Below are 21,858 nucleotides of genomic sequence, written 5' to 3' on the forward strand. Positions count from 1 at the left end.
GTCCACGCTGGAAGGGGCAGGCAATTAACGCCACCCAAGAACAGCCTTTCACCAATGCGGGGAAGTCGGCATGTAAATACCCCAGCACCTGTGCCCGGTGAGTGGGATAATGCTGAGGTGTGTGTTCCAGGGTGGCCTCAGAGTTTCCCAGAGGGATGAGGCTCTGGCCACCCTCTGTGGTGGCCTTTACTGGCCGTCTTCCCTTCCCTGTCTCCATTCTCCTCCCACCCCCTCCCAAGCAATCTGACACCAGCTCGAATCTTTGTCTCAGGGTCTGAACCCCACACTAAAACACACACTGGGGCTACTGTCACCCTCCTAGGGTCCGCAGGGGCCTCAGCCCGGGCAGGAGTTGGTGGGCCCTTGGGGGACCAGGGTACCTACTCTAAGTGCACACCAGGTGTCTGGAGGCGGGTGTCAGGTCTTTCCTCAGATGTCCAGGCAATCCTACACTCACACAACTGCAATGGCCTCCCCCTGACTACCCCCACCCCCAATAGGACATAGGGCCCAATTCAGGAGAGCAGAGCCCTGCCCAGTTCTGCCATTAACTGGCTGTGTGGCCCAGGCAGGGATTCAACCTCTCTGGGCCTTAGTTCTTCTCAGGTCTAAAAAGAAGAGGTTGAATAAGGTAATGATAAGGTCCTTTCCAGCTTATGATTCTGAATTTGAAAAAATTCAAGTGGAGAGTGAAGCTGTGGTCAAATCCCCCCAAATTTTAAGCAGTTCCCTGGGGAAAGATGGAGCCAAAGGACAGATGAGAAGATACAAAAAGTGCAGCAAAGGCAGGTGTCCTGCCTTGTTCTTGGCCCATTCCCAGAACTGAGCATGAGCAGAAGGCCTGGTAGGCACCTGGAGAACATGTGCTGGATGCACAAACTGACAAGCAAGGGAGACCAGCAGTGCACCCAAACTTCCCAAATGCCCTCTGCTGCTTCACCCTGAGAGCTTCACGGGGAGTCTGGCTGTAAACAGAGTCCACCTTGGGAAAGGCTCTGTCTGTCACCGCCTTCTCCTGGACACAGAGTAGAAGTCCACTCCAGGAACACTGCTGGCATCACTGAAGCACCCCCTCAGTTAGCTGCTTGAACAAGGAGGTCACTTAGAGAGAGCTGGGGGATTTCATACCCAGGCAAGCTCAGGGCCAGGAAACGAAGGAAGACTTAGGGATGAGGCAAACGCCAAATACATTACAAGAGCAACACAGCTTGGAATGCTGCCTCTGTCGCTGCCTACCCACCCCCCACCCCCACCCCCATATGGTCCCTCACCTGCACAGATCTCCTTGCCTGCTAATTATTCGCTCGAGCCTCCGCTCAGGGGTCCGGCCGAGGGATCTTGCTGGGGCCTATTTTCAATGCTCCTGAAACCATGGAATGGAGTCCCGGGCAAGCCTGCCTGCTGGTGTGAATGGGGGCATACTCTCTGCTCCTTCAGCCAGGGCAGGGAAAGTGGTCCGGAGGGCGGTGACTCCCCTGGGATTTTAGGGAAAGTCCAGACAAGTCTTGCTGCTGGGCCAGGGGACTGCCAGCGATAAAGTCTGCAGCCCTGGGACCCAGAGGCTGGTTGCACTAATGCGAAGATCCCCAGGGGGCTGCAGCTTCCTTCCTGGCTCCTGAGGCTCAGGACCCCAAGGGACAGATTTCTTCATAATCTCTAAAATGTAAATCCTCCTCATAAGTATTTATGATGCTGCAGATTTAACATAATAAAACACTTGGCGATTATGGATGAGCCAGTCAGAGATTCTCCAGGAGGGGGAAAAAGGAGACATTTCAATCTTACACACTAAATTAAAAACAGCAGAGCCCAAACCATATTCCCACAGGCTGGAAACAGATGGAAGCCTGGGAGCACCTCCTCCATTGTCCTCGCCCTCCCGTGCTCCCTCCTGGCACCCAGAACAGGGTAAGGGCAGGCCCCAGACAGGTCAGAATCTTCTGGAGAATGTCCTGTAGGTGCTGAGCCCTGTAGAGTGCAACCTTGGGAGGACTCAGCAGCCTGCAGTGGGGAGAGGAGGGTTTTTCAGGAAAGAGAGGTCGGAGCAGGCCCTGGCTGCAGGTGGGGGGCAGCCAGAAGGCAGGTGGCCACGAGGTGCCCAGCATAGATTGGGAGTGAGAAAGGGCCCTGTTGAGTCCTGGTTCCACTGTCTTAAGGGCCCTCTGATCTTGGGCAAGTCTCTTCTATAACCCTGTTTCTTATCTATAAAACAGGGTAGTAAGAGTTTCCTGCTAGTAGGTGGTTGTGAAAATTAAAGCAGATAATGTGGGTGTTGATGTCATTTAAAAGTGATGATGAGAGTGCCTGAAAGATTTCAAACAGGGTCGAGAGGTTATCCTGGAGGTTATTCTTACACATTAAATAGATATCACCTTGTTAGTCAAGATGTAGTGGAGAGGCTGGAGGGAAATGCCTGAAACTGTAGAGCTGTGTTCCAGTAGCCACGTTTCTTGAAGATGATTGTATAATGACATACCTTTCACAATGTGACTGTGTGAAAACCTTGTGTCTGATGCTCCTTTTATCTACAGTATGGAGAAATGAATAAAACATATGGATAAGAAAGAAATAAAAGGGGGAACAAAGGTTAAAGTAAATTGATTCGATTGACATACTAGTGGTCAACGAAAGGGAGTGGTAAGGGGTATGGCATGTATGAGTTTTTTCTTTTTTCCTTCTTTTGCTGGAGAGATGCAAATGTTAACATGATCATGGTGATGAATACATAACTATGTGATGATTTAGTGGGCTATGGATTGTAACCAGGTCAAGAATGCTCATATGTCAAGAACGTGGGTATGTCGGTTCATTGCTCACAGAAAAAAACAAAGTGATGATGATTATTAAAGGCTATTCTCCTAGGGCCCAGATGCTGGGAGGTGGGACAAGAGAACCCCTCCCTCCATGAGTGCCCGTAGCTCAGGCCGGCTGCAGCCTGCTGGGCCCCCGGATCGGTGCAGGAGGCAGCACCAGGTGAGACCAGTATGGGCTGTCCCCTACCTGTGGTCTTGGGCACATCTCCTGACCTCTGCTTGGAATATGAGCGATATCACTGCCTATCTCCCGGGTCCCTCTGCACCCTGAGTGATGTAACGAGGGTGAGAATGGAAGGGGGGCATTCAGCACCTCCAGATCTGAAAGGGGGCGGGAGCCCTCGTTTATGATTTCCTGGGTTATCCGGACTGGACCAATAGCCCACGCCAGGGTAAGGCCCAGGGATGGGGGAGAGGGGGCCATAAGAGGGGCTGAGGGTTCCCTCACACGCGGGCTCTGTCCCGGGCTCCTCTAAGCCCTCCTCCTCCTTTCATGTCTCCTCTCTTTCCTCTACCTTCTCTTCTTCTGGTAGCTGCCAGGGACCTGGCTTGTTCCTCCCCACAAGGGGCTCACAGTGCAGAGGGAACACAGTCCTGCCCTGTTTCCTGCTGGGATGGGGTCTCTGCAGGCTGCACACCTTCCCTGCCCCACCCCCCTCTAGGGCCCTGAGTGCAGCCCTGTGTGCCGGGCCAAGCTAAGGCCCTGTGGGCTCGTGGAAGGGGCTGCAAAGCCCTCTGGCCCATCTCAGGATCATTCTCCATCCTGCTCTCCCAACCTGCATGGTGGCTCCTGGGCTGGTTTTCAGATGGCTGCAAGTTCTTCCTTCCACCCCTTCCACTGAGCGCGTCTGTCACTGAGTGGGCTCTGAGACTGCCTTGACCATTGAGAAGGGGAGAAAAGACTCTATGTGACGTCAGAGACGACGCTATGAAAACCAGGAGGCTTCCGCCTTGCTCTCTTGGAACATTAGCTCTAGGTGCCTTCAGCCGCGATAGAAGAAGTCTGATCACCCCAGGGCTGACACGTGGGACCCCAAGGAGAGACCCGAGAAAGAGAGGAGTCCAAGGAGCCCCAGCTGCTCCAGCCCTAGCTACTGTCTAACTGCAACTGCTTGAGAGCCGCCAAGCCAGAGCCGCCAGCTGAGCCTTACTGACCCCCAGATCCAAGAGGGATAAGAATGAAGGTTATTGTTTTAAGTCACTATGATTTGGGATAGTTTTCTATGTAGCAATAGCCCCACAGCATACTATGTTAGGAATGACTGGTCTACTCAGGGGTAGCCCATGCATGGCATACACACTGGCCCTGCTTATTCTGTGCCCAAGGCAGACATAACTAATCCATCCTTGTACACTCCCTGAGGCCAGACCAGCTGAGAAGCCTATTCAACCAGAAAGCCAAGCAGTCAGGAAAGAGATCAGAGCTAGTAGAAGAGGTTTGCCCTCAGAGACCCAAAGCCTGGTAGGCCATGTGGATGAGATGCTCGGCTTTCAGGATCACAATGTACCATCCTTTTCCACCCAGTTGGCTGCTCACCACAAGGTAGCTCAGCATACTGTCCTTATAAACCCAAGTTGATAAGGGATGGCAATAGTTACTAGTGGAGTCTAGGGGCTGTTTGCCTGGCTATTTCCGAAATAATTCCTCCTTCCACAGTGCATCCAGATGGTAGCCCTCTCAGCCCTTCACCAATACAATGTCAAAATTCCCCACTGACCCTCTACGTGAGCATTACCACCATAGCACTGAGCAGTTAAGCGACCCATTTCTGCACAGGGAGAGCCGGGGCAGGGGGAGCCCAGGCTCTGCACTTCTACCTGTTCTCAGAAATGCTTTGGAAGACCAGCTTTTGCAAGCCTGGCTCCCCAGGCAGCTGTTGGCAGACAGGCTTCCTGGGAGAGGAAAGGACGAAGACCATGTGTCCCCACAGGCCTCCCGCTGGCCACTGACACCATGTCATGACAGGTGGTTGGAAAGTGCAAACCCAGTTCCCCGAGCGGACTTGCCATGGGCATGGCTCGGGCAGCCCGTGTGACTTGTTAGTCTTCATGGGCATGCCCGAGCTGCCTGCCTCCTACTTCGGTGGCCACCATTTAAACAGATGGAAAAAAAGCAGTTGTGTCCAAAAGGGGAGCAGAGAAGGCTGGATCCAAGGTTGGGGGCCTGAGGGAGGGAGGAGAGCAACCTACCTGTTGACCAGCAAGAAGTTCGCCACGAGGCACAGCACAGAGGGCACGGTGGAGGCGATGGAAAGGTAGCTTTCAAAGTAGTTCTGTAAGCACAGAAGCGAAGAGGCACCCAGGTCACGTATGGGGCATGGAGGTCAGGGGCCCTACCAGGAGCCGAGATGGGGCCCCTCTCAGTGGGGCTTCCCCCAACTATCTTCAAACACTGAACAGTGAGGAGTGAGTCTACCCCGACATGGCCCCCCTGCCCTCTCATCTAAGTCCTTACCCTGTCACTCAACAGACAGATGCCGATGTGAGCTGTGCCGAGTGCTGGGGTCGGAGGGGTGGATAAGACATTGTCCCTGCCCCCAGGGGGGTCCCTCATACTCTGCAGCCCCCGCTCCCACCCACTCTCCCTGTCCCACAAGGAACTGTGGCAGTGGAGGCAGGATTCTAAAAAAATTATTTTTACCTTATCGGCTTTCTTAGCTCATTGCCAAATTGCAGGGAAATCCAAATGGCTTCTGTTAATACCCAAGCACATCTCACATTCTTGCAGCTAAATGAGCCCTTTTAGAAATATGCCAGGCCCTACTCCCTGCAGGGAAACTATGTCCTGATTCTGCACTTGCTCCCTCACCAGACCTACCTCCGAAGGTGGAAGTCATATTGGGCCTTTGGCCTGGAAAGAGCTCAGGGGTATGGAGGACAAAGGGTGCCTGAGCGATTTTAAGTGAGATGGGGTGGGAGAGGAGAGAGTGAGATGAAGAATTTCACGATTACTATGTGCTGGAAGTCAGAGCTTAAGAGGCTGTGTGGCAAACCTATCTATTTGCAGAGAACTGTCTACCAATTAGGGTGGATTTTACTGAATGTTCAAACCTCAATATACCTATCCTCAAAACAAACAAAAACAATGAAAAGGACTGACGTGTCTGGGTTTGGGCTCTGGTCACTGTACTTCCCACCACGAACCCCGGGTTCGTAGTGATGGTGAATTCTAAGCTGTGATAACAGCGCACATGTATTAAGCACTTACTGAATACCGAGTAAAAGGGCTTTATATGCATCATATTGTTTAACCATTTTAAAAAAAGGAAGTTGTGTGAATATTCTGCTCTGGAAAGTTCAAGAACTCTAACTTAACTGAGGACACATTTTGAGCACCTGTGATGTACAAAGAACTCTTTCAGGATACCTAACAGGCCTAAGGCATGGTTCTTGCCGGTCGGGAATTTTGGGAATGTAAGAAAGTGGGTGAAGGTGTTTAACAGCTTAAAATACCTTTAGAATCTTTTTCCGGAGTGATGCAAATGTTTGGAAAAATGATCATGGTGATGAATACACAACTATGTGATGATATTATGAGCCATTAACTGTACACCATGTATGGAATGTATGTGTGTGAAGATTTCTCAATGAAAACAAAAAAACACCCCTAGAGGAGATGTGAAAATCTGTGGGGTTTTGCCAGATCAGATGGGGGCAATCAGTTCTAAGCAGTTCCGGGCAGGAGGCTGGAGTCAGGATTGGGGGTGTTGACCATCTGAGAGAATAGGGGGGGTCCCCGAGGAAGTGGGATTTAAGTCAGACCTTGAAAACAGCCAGTCGGATTTCTCCTTCCTGGGAGAGTTTATTGTAATCTGGAGGCCAGGGATCTCTAGAAAGACATTATAATGGGTCCCTTCTTGCCTGAAGCACAGACCATTTCGCCTCGGCTTTTTAAGCCTGCAGAGTGTTTTGTGGTCTTTGAAACCTACACTCTGCATATAAGGTCCTGGCGGCCCTTGCAATTAAAATGGAAATCACAGTGAGTGTGGTCCATCAACCTGAGCCTGGGAAATAGCCCTCCTCCTTTGAGGCAGCCTTGCTCTTTGTTTCTGCCCTGAGGGACTCAGCAGAGCTTGCCGGGGTAGGGGGCGGCCTGACAATGACCTTTTGACATAGCAACTGCACCTCCACCCCACCCCCTTGGTGAGGCTGGGCAGGAAAAAAGGCCTTCGTGGGCTTCAGTTCCCAGGAAGGGAGGGCTGTAGTCAGGAGCCAAGACTATCCCAAATCTGGAACCCATTTTTGCTTTTGTGTGTAGGCTCAGGCTCCATGAACATTTTCAGAAAGGGGAACCTCCAAGTAACTGAATGTTCTGGTTTGTTGCCATTTAAGCAGAACACTTTTCTTTTGATGTTGGAAACTTTGAAAACACTGACAACTGGATAAGGTCATAACTCCCTTTCTGTTGACCGAGCCTGCGTCCCTGCCTTCCGAAGAACAGGCTGGCGGGTGAACAGGTGTGGCCTGGGCTTGCTCTCCGCCGGTATGGGAGGAGAGCTGCAAATGGTAACAGAGGCTGAGTCAGCATATCCCATGAACGTTTTTAAGTTTAATTATTATTATTATTTTGGGGGGAGCACATGGTCTGGGAATCGAACCTGGGTCTCCCACATGAAAGGCGAGCATTCCACCACTGAACCACCCATGCACCCAATTAGTTTTTAATAACTTGCTGCTTGTGCCTATAAGTAGTGATGCAGTAAATGGGGAGGGGTAGACAGACTCTTAAGGTGGTCCCTGCCTTCTGGGGTGCATGCCCTGTGTGATGCCCTCCCCTAAATGTGGGCAACAGAATATGGCAAAGGTGACAGGATGTGCATGATGATGCAATTACGTAATTATATATGTTTGTAGCACCTATCTTGCTTTCTTTTTCGTTCCCTTGCTGGCTCTGAGGAGACAAGTGACTATTTGAGAAACCCCATGTGGCAAGGAGCTGAGAGGGACCCCTAGTCATTGAGGGTGGACTTTGGTTGACAGCCAGTAAGAAACTGAGCTAACAGATGAGGCCTCTCTCTCAGCCAACAACAAGCAAACCCACTGCCCTTCCCCTCTCTACGTGGGACATGATTCCCAGGGGTGCGGACCTTCCTGGCAACGTGGGACAGAAATCCTAGAATGAGCTGAGACTCAGCACTAAGGGACTTTTTCTCAGTCCCTTCTTGACCGAAAGAGGAAAGAGAGAAGTGAGACAAAACAAAGTGGCAATGGCTGAGAGATTCCAAACAGAGCGGAGAGGTTTTCCTGGAAGTTATTCTTACGCATTAAACAGATACCACTTTTTTAGTTAAGGTGTAATAGAGAGGCTGGAGGGAACTGCCTGAAAATGTAGAGCTGTGTTCAGTAGCCATGTTTCTTGAAGATGATTATATAATGATAAAGCTTTCACAATGAGACTATGTGACTGTGAAAACCTTGTGTCTTATGCTCCTTTTATCTACCTTATGGACAAATAAAACATATGGATTAAAAATAAATAATGGGGGAACAAATGTTAAAATAAATTGAGTAGATTGAAATGCTAGTGATCAATGAAAGGGAGGGGTAAGGGGTATGTATATATGAATATTTTGTTTTCTTTTTATTTCTTCTAAAATTGATGCAAATGTTCTAAGAAATGATCATGATGATGAATATACAACTACATGATAAAAAAAGAATGTTCATATTGTATGTTGATTGGTTTTATTAATAAAAATTAAAAAAAAAAAGAAACTGAGCTAAACCATGCACAAACTCCAGACCTACAGGAACTGTGAGCTCGTAAACGCGAGTTGTTTTAAGCTATTGTTTGTGATGTTTGTTATGCAGGGATAGGTAACCAGCACATTAGGGCTTCAGATAGTTGGGTTCCTGCTAATCAGCATTTTCCCGAATAACTTATAATTCAGTTCCTTGACGAAAACAAGAACAGCCTATAGTGATCCTTTCTTCAATTTCCTGCCCAACACAATGACCGCCACATTTGTCCCTGGGGGGAACAAAAGTTATGCCTGAGACCCTTTAGCCTTTCCTCAACAAACCCTTGGCTGAAATTAGGCTCATTTTTGGAAGCAGCAGGCACTAATTTCAAGGAACTGGATCTGCTCCATGTGCCATCCCAGGCCTACTTGCCCCGTCTGCCCCTCAGGTCACACTCTTTGCTTCCAGGTCTGGTCCCATGACTGTAAAGCTGCCGCCAGGGCTGCCACCAAAGGTAGATGAGGAGAGGCCCCTGCATCTGCGCACCGGCCACACTGTACCCACAGAGGGTCCTGCTTCCCCAGTGGCTGTTGCTGAGGGGAACGCTAGGGGAACGCTCCTCAGAGTGTGAGGCAGTCAAAGCTTCACTAGGTAGACTCTGACCAATGAGAGACAGGAGATAAGGAGCCAGCAGAAAAATCCAGTGCTCTCCTTTCCCCCAACAGACGGTTCTGAAATATGGCAGCTTCCTATGGCTTCTCTGGAGATGCCCCATGTGCCTAAGCAGCCAGCTGTGTTTGCTGCAAAGCTGGGGCCAGCTCAGTAATACCATACCTTCCACCTGCTCCTTCCCCATCCCTGCCTCCCTTCAGGAAGCTGCATCTCCCTTCACTCTTACTTCCCTAGGATTGCACTCCCTAGCTGAGAATTTGCACATAAGGTCTCACCTTTGGCTCTGTTCTCTAAGATAACGCCTTTCTAGGAAACATCCAACGGTGAAGGCCCTACATTCGGCTCCTGTTTATACACTTGGCAGATCTGCAGCTGGCACTTCCTTCCTGGGTTCATCTCATTTGCTTCCAACAACTGTGGAGGCCGCCTTCTCCTATTTCACTTCAGGAAATGTGAAGGCATTTGAAGACTGCTTCAAACAACACTGCTATTAGGATAAGAGTAAGAGGACTGCCCCCAACAAAGCAATCTGTGATGTTCATCCAATAGGGGGATTTTCTGTAATGTTTGGGATAATTCGTGTCATAGCCCACCTCCACTCGGACCTGATTCTTGAGAGCGCACTCAAAAGGCTCTGTTGTTATGTACCCCCCAGGGGCCTGCAGCATGGCTGATGAACATGACCTCTGCCATCAAGAGGTGGACAGAGGGACCCCAGAAGCCAGCTCCAGACACAGAGGAGGGAGAGATGAGACGATCACAAGCTATGGCACTGGGACCACTGCATGTGACAGCAGAGGCTGTGCCCTGCACGTCTCCAGGGGACGCCATGCCTGTAGACCACGAGGCTTCGTGAAGCAGATTCCACTGCCTCAGCAGGCTGGGCCCCTGGCAGGAGACCCTAGGCTGTGAATCCTATGCCTTTGGCCCTCGCTGGGGGGCCACTGTGCACCCAGGTCAGCACCTCCTCCTGTCTTCACCTGCTCCTTTGTTTCCTGAAGGTGTGTGAAGCAAACACTGTGCAGGAGGTTGGACGTTTGCAAAAGAATGGGGCCTCATCACTCCCCTTGCCTTGCTCAGCCCCCTTCGGCCCTGTCTTCTTTCACCTGCAGTTATTTAAGGCCCCAACTGATTGCTGTCACGTTGCACAACTCCAGGAATGGAATCCCAACCTTTTAAGCTGCCAACTGAGATGGGCTGCCCTGGGAAGGGAGCACAGGAAGGCTGGTGGGAGTGACACACACAAACCTACAGCTGTAGTGCAATGGACACAAGATATGGGTGTGTGTGTGGGGGGGGGGGCATGGGCCTTAGGAAGTCTTCCCAAGGACGCCAACTCTGGTGGCAGCTTGGGGGAAGTTTGCCAGACAGGCAGGGGGAGGTAAGGGTGCAGGTGTAGAGAGAAAGGGGCTTTCTAAGAGTAGGGAAGAGCACATGCAAAGGCATTGGGGTGGGGGGGGATGCTTCTTTGACTCCAACTCTGGGTTACTTGTTGGAGCAGGACCTTCCATGGAGATAAGACACTGCTGAGCTCAGACAAAACCGCACTGAGTCGTCCATCCATCCAAACACAGCTTGGAGAGAGAAAGGGAGGGCTGGCAGAATTTCAGGTAGTTCCGGCCCCCAGCCCCCCAGCTGCTGCAAAGAGAGAGTGACCCCATCAGTCACCATTCTAATTCTCACACGCAGCGTGTGTGAGGCCCAGCTCTGAGGAACCAAGAGGACGGTCTTTCTCTGAATCTTGAGCATCTCTTCCCATCTTCAACGATCTCCCCAGGATTATCTGTACCTGGCAATGACCTGGAGCACGGGAGGGGACCAGGCACTCAGAACCCAGCCCCTGACAGCACTGACATCAAAGGCTGCCACTGGTATCTGTCTAAAACCAGGTAGGGGAACAGAGGCCCTGCAGAGTGCCAGCTAACCCTGCTAGTTGAGCAAAGCAGCTTACACGTGTAGTGCCTGCTCGGATTTCAGTCCATTTGCTCTTACCATAACTTGTAGGAGGGAGGCTGAGCTGGGTTTGCTCCCATTTCACAGCTAAGGAGCTCAAGGCTAAGGCAGGTGCTCAGGTGCACTGCGGCGCACACCTGGTGAGGCTGGAGTAAGCCCTGCCGGTGCAGGCAGGGCAGGGGTGGGGTGGGAGACAGCAACCATTTTTACAGACGTGGGCGTGCCCGAGCTGAGGCTGCCTGCCTCACAGATGTGCCAGCCTAAGCACTGTTGCTGGGATCCCAGCGTGCCACCCAATGCCCAGCAGCCAGGGTTTGCAGCCCATGTGCTTTCCCAGCAGGGAGCAGGGATCAGGGAGCAGCTTGCAGGGTCTCAGGAGCCCCTGGCATAAGGTAAGCTGCATTTCTCTCACAGTAGCATTTTCCCTCTGCCCCAGCCCCTACGTGTAACTGACCTATGCTGCCAGCCAAGGACAGGGTTTGGTTTCCCTGCCCTCTGCCTGCGGTGGTGGACAAGAGTGAGTGGAAAATGTTAACTCTCTCTCCCCCTCAAATCCCACTGCCCATCCCTTCCAGGCATTTCCACACACAAGCCTTGGATCTGATCAGTGCTAAAAAAAAAAAAATGGAAAGAAATTAAAAAGAAGAAAAGATGAAGGAAAATCACGTACTTCTGCCAGCCACCCCAGATGGATGGACACAATTCCACTGAGAAGCACAGACCGAGTTAAATAAAACTTTATTGTCGGGAAATTCCGGGCAGGCTTCCAAGCCTCCCTCCTGACCGAACAAACCTCAGCAAAGGCCCCTGGAGGGTGCGGGGGAAGGGTTCAAAACCCAGACTGTGGCCAGACCCTGACCCAGGGGTGCCAGGCGCCAGGGTCCCCAGATGGCAGGTGAGTGTGAGCTTGTGTCTTGGCCCTTAGGGAATGGGGCTGGGGGCACTGAATTCACTCGCCATGGTGACGAGAAAACCCCTTTTAGGCTCCTACGCTCTGGCCCAGTTTGTGAGCATCAGCCAGCAGGGAGTCTAAAAACCCACTGGAGCCAGCTGGCCAGGTGTGAGGCCCGTTTTATGACAGGGAACATTTCCTCTCCTCCGCCACGCTGAGAGGCTCCATGCTAAGTGTCTCTTCTGGAAAAAATTGAATTCCAGGCTCAGAGTTCAGGTAAAGTGGTTTCTTTGGGCAGGGAGGCCCCGAAATGAGCCCGTTTATCTCTGGCAGTCCCTGGTTAAGCTTCCTCTCCACTGAATGCCATTTCGGCCCTTTGAAAAAAGCGTAGCAAATTAGTCCTTAGCTGTGGGCTACTCGGGGCCAGGGCTGCTGAGCAGCTTCAGCAGTCGGTTTGGTGCAGCCCCACCTCAGGAACTCAGCGGCACAGGCAGCTGGGCTCCTGCCGGGAGAGAAAAAGCGATTCAAGCCTGGGGGGGTGGCAGCTCAAGGCAGCAGAGCGTTACCTGGATCACAGGGCCATGAAATTAGCAGCAGCCAGCAGGCTGGAGCCAAGAATAGTTGGCCGTTGCAAACTTGCCTTTGGATAGCTGAGCTCTGCAGCCAGGGACGTGGCTGGGAAGGTGCCCTCACCCTGGACATTGGCCATATCTGGGCAGGTGGGTGGTGAGTAGAGGGCAGGGCCCCGCCACAAGGGGTACAGCTAGTATCCTGTCTGTGGGTTCCACACAGGCTCTGGAAAGCTATTGGTTGTGCCACCTGGATGAGGTGGAAGGACTGGCTGGCCCAGAGAGAGGGGTTGTGCCTGCTCTGAAAGCCAGAGGGAGGAGGAAGCAGGAGCCCAGGATCCAGCAAGGCTAGAAGGGGTAGCCTGGGGCTCGAGGTCAGGACAAAGCTGGAGTCAGAATCAGACAGGTAAGCTTTGGGAGAACGCTGCCCAGAGACCACGCCGCCACAGCCCCCCCCCCCCCCCCCCCCCCCAACACACACACAAGGACGTAAGATCCATCAGACCTGTGCCTGCTGCTCTAAAACCACCTTCTGTCCTCGCCCTCTCTGGCTATGTCCAGATCTGGGCTCACGGGGCCACTACAAATCTTGCTCTCCAACAGCTCATGAGCCCTCCCCAGACCACGACATCCTTTGTCACATCTCCTTTGGAATCCATGCCAGAAGATAAGCAAAGTTTCTGGAATGCACTTTTCCCCTCCTCTCCCCTCCCCACTGTACAAGGCTTTCTGGAAGGAACCTCTGTCCTTTCGGCAAGAAGGGTTCTTTCTCGAGCCTGAGCTGATCTCGAAATCTCTCCAGCATCTCCTTGGAGACTTATGACATTAGTTTTCACCTTTCTTGAAAGCCTGGATTTTTTTTTTTCTATAAATAAGCTTTTTATTTGGAAATATTTTCAAACTTACAGCACAGTTGCAAAAATAATATAAAACCCACTCAGAGAACCCCAACACTCCTGTGCCAGTTTGAAGCTATTATGTACCCTAGAAAAGCCAAGTCCTTTAATCCTCACTCACTTTTGCTAGGTGGGAACTTTCTGATTTTTTTGGTGGAGATGTGACCCACCCAAATGTGGGTAGAACATTTGATTAGATGGTTTTCATGGAGATGTGTCCCCACCCATTCAAGGTGGGGTTGCTTACTGGAGCCCTCTGAGAGGGACCCATCTTGGAAAAAGCTTTAGAGCCACCAGAAACATCAGGGCCAAAAGACGGGTCAGAGCCCTGGGGAAGCCTTTGAAGATTCCTGGAGAGAAAGCTAGCAGACGTCGCCATGTGCCTTTCCAGCTGAGAGAGAAACCCTGAACTTCATTGGCCTTTCTTAAGTGAAGGTAACCTCTTATTGGTGCCTTAATTTGGACATTTTCACAGCTTTAGAACTATAAACTTGCAGCTTAATAAATTCCCCTTTTAAAAAGCCATTCTGTTTCTGGCATATTGCATTCTGGGAGCTTATAGACTAGAATATCTCTCCACTTCACCCAGATACCCAGATCCACCAACTTTTAACATTTTGCCACCTTTATCATATCTATCCACCTATCCATCTATTTCTTAAACATTTGAGAGTAGTTTGTATACACAATCTATAATCTATCTAGTCATCTATTTTCCAAACATTTGAGAGTAATTTCTATACATCATGCTCCTTGGACACTTAACAATTCCATGTACTTTTCCTATAAACAAGGATATTCACTTATGTAAGCACCTTAAGTACAGTTATCAAGTTCAGAAAATTTAATATTGATATAAAAGTCCACACTCTACTTTTTTCATATGGTCCAATAATGTCTTTCTGGGCATTTTCTCCTCCATTATTAGATCTAGTCCATGATCTTGCATGCATCTTCTCTTCGCTCCACTGCTTGTGCTTCTTCTCTACTGACCAAGAGGCTCCTGCAGGTCTCCCTTGGGCAAAAATGCCCCTCAATTTTGGTGCCTCTAGGCACCACGCCCCTCTTTCCCTAAAAATGCAGCCCATGGCCTCACTGCCAATGCCGTAACCCCACCCCAGGCTGGCGGGGGGCCCTCACAGCCTCAGGGAAACTCTACCTCAAAGGGACTCCATGTCCTCTTAGCAACCCACCCACAACCCAGGTCGGGTCCCAGTCCTCGTGCCCCAGACACTTCAGGTTGCCCTGTCCTCCCAGCATTACTCTCCTTAGACTCACAGTACCTTCCCCCACCCCAGCCCCAGCTCTCCTCCTTCTCCTCAGCTCAGTCTCCCTCTGGCCCTCTCTGCCACCCAGATCAGGTGCCTCCTGAGTTCCACCCGTAGTTACAGTCTCTCCTTCTGCTGCACTCCCTCCCTGGGGAAGCCTCCCTTGGGAGGTCCACCTCTGGTTTCAATGACCCCCCACACACCCTTATTCGGCACCTACCACTAGACAATGTCCAGGCCTGCTAGATGCTACCGCCTAGGTGTCCTGCTGAGCCTAAATGTCAAATGTCCAAAATCAAAGCCCCTCAAGAGAAGACTCCTCAAGCAGGTCCTCCCAAGGCCTCATGGCCCATCCCTTCTTTCCTCAGTCCCCACACCAGCCCCCCACTTCCCCCAGCCCCCAACAAACACACTAAATTGTCTTTAGTTTCTCCTTCAGCCTTACTCGAGGGTTGGTCCCATCTGTTGGCCCCATATCTCCATCACCAGACTGTGGTTTATATTAGCACCCAACTCTTCCAACCCAATCCCTCTACAACTTCCTTCTACCCACCCTGGGCTCCAGCTGCAATAAACTGGCCACTGCCTGCTCCCTCTGGCTCTCCCATCTCACGCCTTTGCTCAAGTTCTTCCCGGGCCTGGCCTGGCCACCCTCTCTACTGACCCAACTCCACACTGTGCCCATCTGCCCAAATCTTATCTGCCTCCAAGGCCACGCCCTCCTCTTCAGGAAATCTGCCTCCCTGCCCTTCTCTGAGCTAATTCAGTGCACTGTCCCCTCTCTCTAGGCCTTTTTTTTTTCCTCTTGCAATAACATTTTTTTTATTTATTAAAAAAAATTAACTAACAACATTTAGAAATCATTCCATTCTACATATTCTCTAGGCTTTTTTGCAAGACAGCTTGTGTTTGGTTAAATGATAATGCATGTGGGGGTGAGGGGAGGTTAAGGGGTGGTCTCAGGTAGTGGCTGAAGAAGGATGATTATTGCAGAAGGTACCAGGGAGCTGTGGAAAACTTCCATAGCAAAAGGACAATATCAGTGCTGGGTAAAAAGGGACTGCCTGTCAAGAGTAGGTGGAATGACTGGAGGGGCAAAAGCAGGCATGACTATTCATTTACTCACTCAATGTTCAAGGCAGTTGGCTATCTAGCACTCACAAATAACAAATGAGTATCTTCTATGTACCCAACATGAGCTAGAGGCTGGAGATGCCCCAGTGAACAAGACAGAGGTCCCTGCTCCAGTGGGGGAGACAGGCAAAATGAGTAAACAGCAAGTAAAATAAATAAACAAACAAATAAATAAAAGATTGCAAGTTATGATAAATGTGATAAAAGAAAAACCAACTAAGAGACTAAAACAGAGCTGAATGGGGCAGATTTATTAGCCAGGGGAGCAAGAGATGACTTCTTAAAAGAAGGTAATTTTGGCAGAGACCCACAAGATAGGCTGTGTGAGGGGTAAAGGGAAAAACATTCTGCACAGAGGGAACAGTGCATAGTGGCCCCAAGGCTGAAAGGAACTTGGTGTGTTTAAGCAACTGAAAAAGCAGGTGTGAGCCTGGATACAGGGAGTGAGGGCAAAAGTGAGGGGACAAGGCTGGAGAAATAGGCAAGGCTGGCATTTAGGGTATGGTCAAAGCTAATCTTTTTCTGACTGCAACAGGAAGGCACTGCAGGATTTTAACCAGTCACTTGGTTTCAACCCCCATTTCCTGAGCCTGGCCAGGGTCTGCTATTCTAAGTACTTTTCACATATGGACGATGCTCATAGCAGCCCTTTGAGGGAGGATTCATTTCCCAGATGAAGAAACTGAGGGTCAGAGTAGTCAGGTAACTTGCCCAACATCACACCACTCAAGCTCGGCCATCTGTCCCCAAGTCGTGTGCCCATATCCAACACAGCAGACACCTCTTTATTTTATGTCTTAAAACAGATCACTTTGGCAGGAACGCCAGAAATCTGATAAGAAGCCGGTGGCCAGAGAGCTTAGGCCAGGATGTTGGCCATGAAAGAGAGAAGTGGAGGGATTTGAAGCGTTTTGGAAAAAATAATTGATAGGACTTGCCGGTGGACTGAATGTGGGGAAAGGAAGAACAGCAGGAAATAAAGGGTTGACGAGGCAGGGAAAGGGAGTCCACTCAGTGTAACATGAACCAGTTAAGATACAGACCCCCAACCTGAGACTCAAACTCCCTGATGGCAGGGTTTTTTTTCCCACATCTCTCTCCCCAACCCACTGCACATGACAGGTCCTCCGCAAATGCTTATAGATTCATTCAACATTCTGCAAATGTTCATTAAGCTCAATAAATATTCTAGGCATGGGGGCTTTAGCCGTAAAGGAGAAGGTTGGCAAACCTATAAACAAATTCATAGATAACATGACAAGTAGTGATAAGTGCTAGGAAGAAAGATAAAGCTGGGCAGTACCTCCAGAGGGGATCAGAGAACATCCGTGCTGGGAAGAACCCTAAGGGAACAGCTAGTCCAGGGTCAGCAAACGATTTCCCTGAGGTCAAATCCAGCCCACCACCTGCTTCTGTAAATACTAGAATGGAGACACACTCCTTGCTTACATATTGTGTCTGGCTGTTAGCACTCTACAAGGGTACAGCTGAGCAGCTGCCCTTGTAGAAAAATGTTTGCTGAGCTCCGATTTAGTCTCATCTCCTCATTTCATAAATCAGGAAATGGAGCCCCAAGTCACCCAGCAAGTTTGAAGCAGGGTCACAGAACCCAGCTACTCTGAATTCCAGGGTCTTTCTACCACACACTGTTAGGGAGAAAGGGCAAGGGCACAGGTACGTCATTTCTGCAGACCTTTACACCCCCTCCTCAGTCAAACCTTTGCCAGGCTCTCTAACAAGGGACAAGCCAGCCTCTTCGGTTTCCAATCTCTTGTATATCCTCTATGCACCCTCAGGCCAGAGCCTTATGGGCAGAGAAGTGGCTCAGATACAGCCAGCAGGAAGAGCCAGAGAAATAGGGAGCCTCATAAATCTACACACAAGTGACCCTGAGCTCGGGTGGTGACAGCTGATTCACGGTGCAGTCGCTGGCCAATGCCGGGGCTAGCCTGTACTTCCGTCTGCAGCCTGAGCTCTGCCACGTGGACAGGGCAAGGAGAAGGCCTGCCACTCAGACTCCCGGTCCACTCACCCACCCACTCACCGTGCCCGACCTCCCGCAGCCCCCACGGTGCCCTCATGATCGGTGACATGAGGCTGAAGGCTGGGGACCAGGACCATCCTCGTGGCATGCAAGTAATGAGGGGAGCTCTGGGGCGCGCCAGCTGCTCCCCATAGAAGAGGGAGCACTCGGCTGCACCCCGCGGACACTTCCCCTGAGGCACGCTTCTGCTGTGTGGAGGCCCACGTGGGCTGAAACCACAGTCTGCCCCAGCCCCGCCCCCACCCGCACCCCACTCCGGGGCCCCATGGCCACCGCAGACCCTTCCAGGAAAATGACTGGCAGCAGAGGCGCCGGAGCCCCGGGAAAGCCTCTACGCGGGCTACGCTCTGGATGGTCGACAATCAATCTCGTTAAGGAGACACTCAAGCACTGAAGGCCCAGGCCATGCTCTCATTTGTCCAGAATGTCGCCTCTGGACTCTAAGGAGTGTGCGGGAAGAAATCAGATGGAAGGCAGAGGGGGAGCGGCCGGCAGCCGGCGGCCGGGGAGCGCGGCGGGTGGGGCGGGGCGGCTGTGAGCCGTACAGGAACCGGGCAACCAAAAGCATGACGGACAGCGATCCGAGGTGGGCTTTTTCTCTCCATCGAGGAAACGCCAGAGCTGCAAACAGAAGAAAAAGCCATCCCAGGCGCATTCACTAGCAACGGCACACTGTCGGGGTCTGCAGTTAGAATCAGACGGTGGACTAGGGAATGAAAAGAATGACTCGCTCTTGGATCTTGTTTTTAAAAATGGTTTAGAGCAGCCATATACACCAGCCCAAGTGAGTGGGTGGCCTCTCACCCTGGCCCTGGGGCCGGAAGCCCCTCCTATCCTGCCCAACCCCTGGGCCACTACCTCCATCTCCTGAGCTGGGATGACAAAGCTTGAGCAAAATCCCACTTCATGGGGGGTGGGGGTGGAGGTAATGGAATGTTTTAGGTGCTCTTTTTCACTTATTATTATTATTATTGGAATAATAAAAATGTTCCAAAATCGGTTGTGATGAGAATACACAGCTACATGGAAAACCATTGATTGCATAATTTAAGCGATCATATGGTATGTAAATATATATCTCAATAAATTGCATTTAAGAAAAAACCCACTTCATGTACTTTTATGCGGGGAGGGGAAGCTTCCCACCTATTTGACACCGTTCTTTTTTTTTTACTTTTTATTTGGCATGGGCAGGCACCGGGAACCATGCATGGCAGGCGAGAACTCCGCCACTGCACCACCACTGCCCGTCCCCATCTGGCACCGTTCTTTAGAATCCAGCTCCTGGAATGCCGAATGGAGTCTGCACATCTTTTCCATCAGGAACCATTTGGGCTGCAATAAGATTCGGCCTATAGGAGCATCGCTATCCTTCTGGATTCAAAAGGAGCAATGTGTAGCCCAGAGGAGAGGCTCTTGGATACCCGCTCCCATGCCAGCTGGTCACATCAGGACCCCCTGGCCACAGTGCCAGGTCCCATGTGGGGAGACAGGGTCTGCAGGGCAGGGTGGGGAATCTGGGGCTTTGCCAAGCGCCCCAGGAACACAGGTGCTAACTCAGATCCATCTGGAGATCGGAGAACCCTGTGTCTTCTTAGTAGCCACATGGCACCAGCAAGTTAACTTATTATCTCCATTGTCCTTCTCTGTACAAGGGGGACATCATCATGGGATGGCTGTGAGGTTAGAGGCAAACAGGCAGAGCAGGGTTTTTCAAATTACAGGCTGCAACCCACTAGAGGAAATGAACTCCATTGGGTGGGTCATGACCAGAAATGATTTTTATTTTATTTTTTGCTGCCTTCCCTCCTGTTACTTAAGATAAACTGTCCATGTTCTTTTCTGGCTACCCCTCTTCAAGGTACACTTAAGCCCATCCCTCTGGCCTACTCACAGCCACCATTTCGGCTATTCCCCCTCTTCTTCCTCACCACCCATCCTCCCCTCTCCATGGGATCATTCACCTCAGCACATAAACTGGCTGCTATTTCTCACCTACTAAAAAAAAGGACAGATAACTCACACCTTTCTCCATCACACTTCACTTTCAACTCTGGCCTCATGCCCCCGCTCCCATGTTACTCACGCCCCTGAGTGTGGCGTCACCAATTTCTCTCCTCCCACTCTCTGTCTTGCCACCTCTGGTCCAGCGTCTGCCCCACCCTCCCCACTTCTGCTCTCCTCAAAGTCACCAAGGGCAGAGGCTCTGTCCTCACCCTCTGTGGCTCACAAACAGCCTCCGCCGTGCTCCTCCTTGAAAACCACACTCAGGGATTTCCTTTTTAGAAAAGGGAATGAAAACCGTGCAGTGTCACTATTGCTTCATGAAACTGTTGTTTCAATCATAAGCACTTATGTCTCGCCAGGTAAACGTGTGTGGTGGTCAAAAAAAGTTTGAGAACAGAAAACACAGAGTCGAGTGGCTAAGGGCCTGACCCAGGGTTGAGTTTTGGGTGACACTTTGTGTCTGGGAACAAATTACTTCATCTCTTCTGAGCCTTGGTTGCCTTCTCTGTAAAATGGGGATAATACCACCAGTGCTACCAGGTGGGGCTTTGGGCAGCCACAGGCCCAGGACGCACAGCAGATAAGGACACTGCTAGGAGGCGAGTTAAAGCCCTTCTACTGCCCAATTCCAGGCTCCTCCCAGCCCTCTGTGGTCCCATGGGACAGGACAAACCCAGCTTTCTCCTTGGTAAAGGTACAGAGACTTTTTTTTTTTTTAATTTTTTTTAATTGTATAGTATAACATATATACAAAGCAAAGAAATAAAAAAGCAAGGGTTTTCAAAGCACTCTTCAAAAAGCGGTTATAGGACAGATCCCAGAGTTTGTCATGGGTTACCATACGATCCTCAGAGATTTTTCCTTCTACCTGTACCAGAATATAGGAGGCTAGAGGGCTTAAATACTTTATCATCACAATCGACTTTTTTTTCCTTCTTTTTTTGTGACCAACAACATATATACAAAAAAGCTATAAATTTCAAAGTACTGCACCACAATTAGTCATAGAACATATTTCAGAGTTTGATATGGGTTACAATTCCACAATTTTAGGTTTTTAGTTCTAGCTGTTCTAAAATACTGGAGATTAAAAGAGATACCAATTGAATAATTCAGCATTCATATTCATTTGTTAAATCCTATCTTCTATGAATAATTCCACCATCACTTGATCTTTCCATACCTTTCTTTGGGGTTGTTTGGGCTATGGCAATTCTAAATTTTTGTTATCAGAAGGGACTGTCACTAATATGGGGTAGGGAGATGTAACTATCCGATGCTCTGGAGAGACTGGACTTTCTGGACCAGGGACCCATCTGGAGGTTGTAGGTTTCTGGAAAGTTACTCTAGTTCCTGGAATCCCTGTGGAATCCTGTATACTGTCCTAGGTGTCCTTTAGGATTGGCTGGAATGGTCCTTGTTGGAGAATGGCAGGTTATGATAGGTAGCAAGATCTACCTGAAAAGAGCAACCTCCAGAGTAGCCTCTCGACTCCATTTGAACTCTCTCTGGCACTGATACTTTATTAATTACACTTCTTTTCTTCCTTTTGGTCAGGATGAAATTGTTGAGCCCATGGTGCCAGATCTAGATTCATCCCTGGGAGTCCTCTCCCACGTCTCCAGGGAGACTTTCACTCCCGGATGTCATGTCCCATGTAGTGGGGGAGGGCAATGATTTCACTTGCAGAGTTGGGCTTAGAGACACTGAGGCCACATCTGAGCAACGACAGAGGTCCTCCAGAAGTAACTCTTAGGCATGCCTATAGGCAGTCTAAGCTTTTTCACTAAGGTAAGGAGACTTTAAAAACTAAATTCCCTGCAGTTCTTAAAACCTCCCAGACCCTGAGAGAGCAAAGAGGGGAACAGGTTGATCTGGGGCCTTGCAGTGACCTACATCATGAGAGACTTAGGTCAGCTCTCTGGAAG

At 50.3% G+C, this 21,858-nt stretch overlaps 1 protein-coding gene across 2 annotated transcripts in view; it reads right to left on the reverse strand.

Moving 5' to 3' along the window:
- Nucleotides 1–21,858, reverse strand: part of SLC29A3 (solute carrier family 29 member 3) — a 42,521-nt gene that overhangs the window by 12,526 nt on the left and 8,137 nt on the right. For both annotated transcript variants that reach the window (XM_077125007.1, XM_077125006.1), the window contains exon 3: nucleotides 5,004–5,086. In XM_077125007.1, coding sequence (XP_076981122.1) covers nucleotides 5,004–5,086 — 83 coding nt within the window. The remainder of the gene's footprint in view (nucleotides 1–5,003; nucleotides 5,087–21,858) is intronic.

The sequence above is a fragment of the Tamandua tetradactyla genome, chromosome 13, assembly GCF_023851605.1.
Source record: "Tamandua tetradactyla isolate mTamTet1 chromosome 13, mTamTet1.pri, whole genome shotgun sequence".
NCBI lineage: Eukaryota > Metazoa > Chordata > Mammalia > Pilosa > Myrmecophagidae > Tamandua > Tamandua tetradactyla.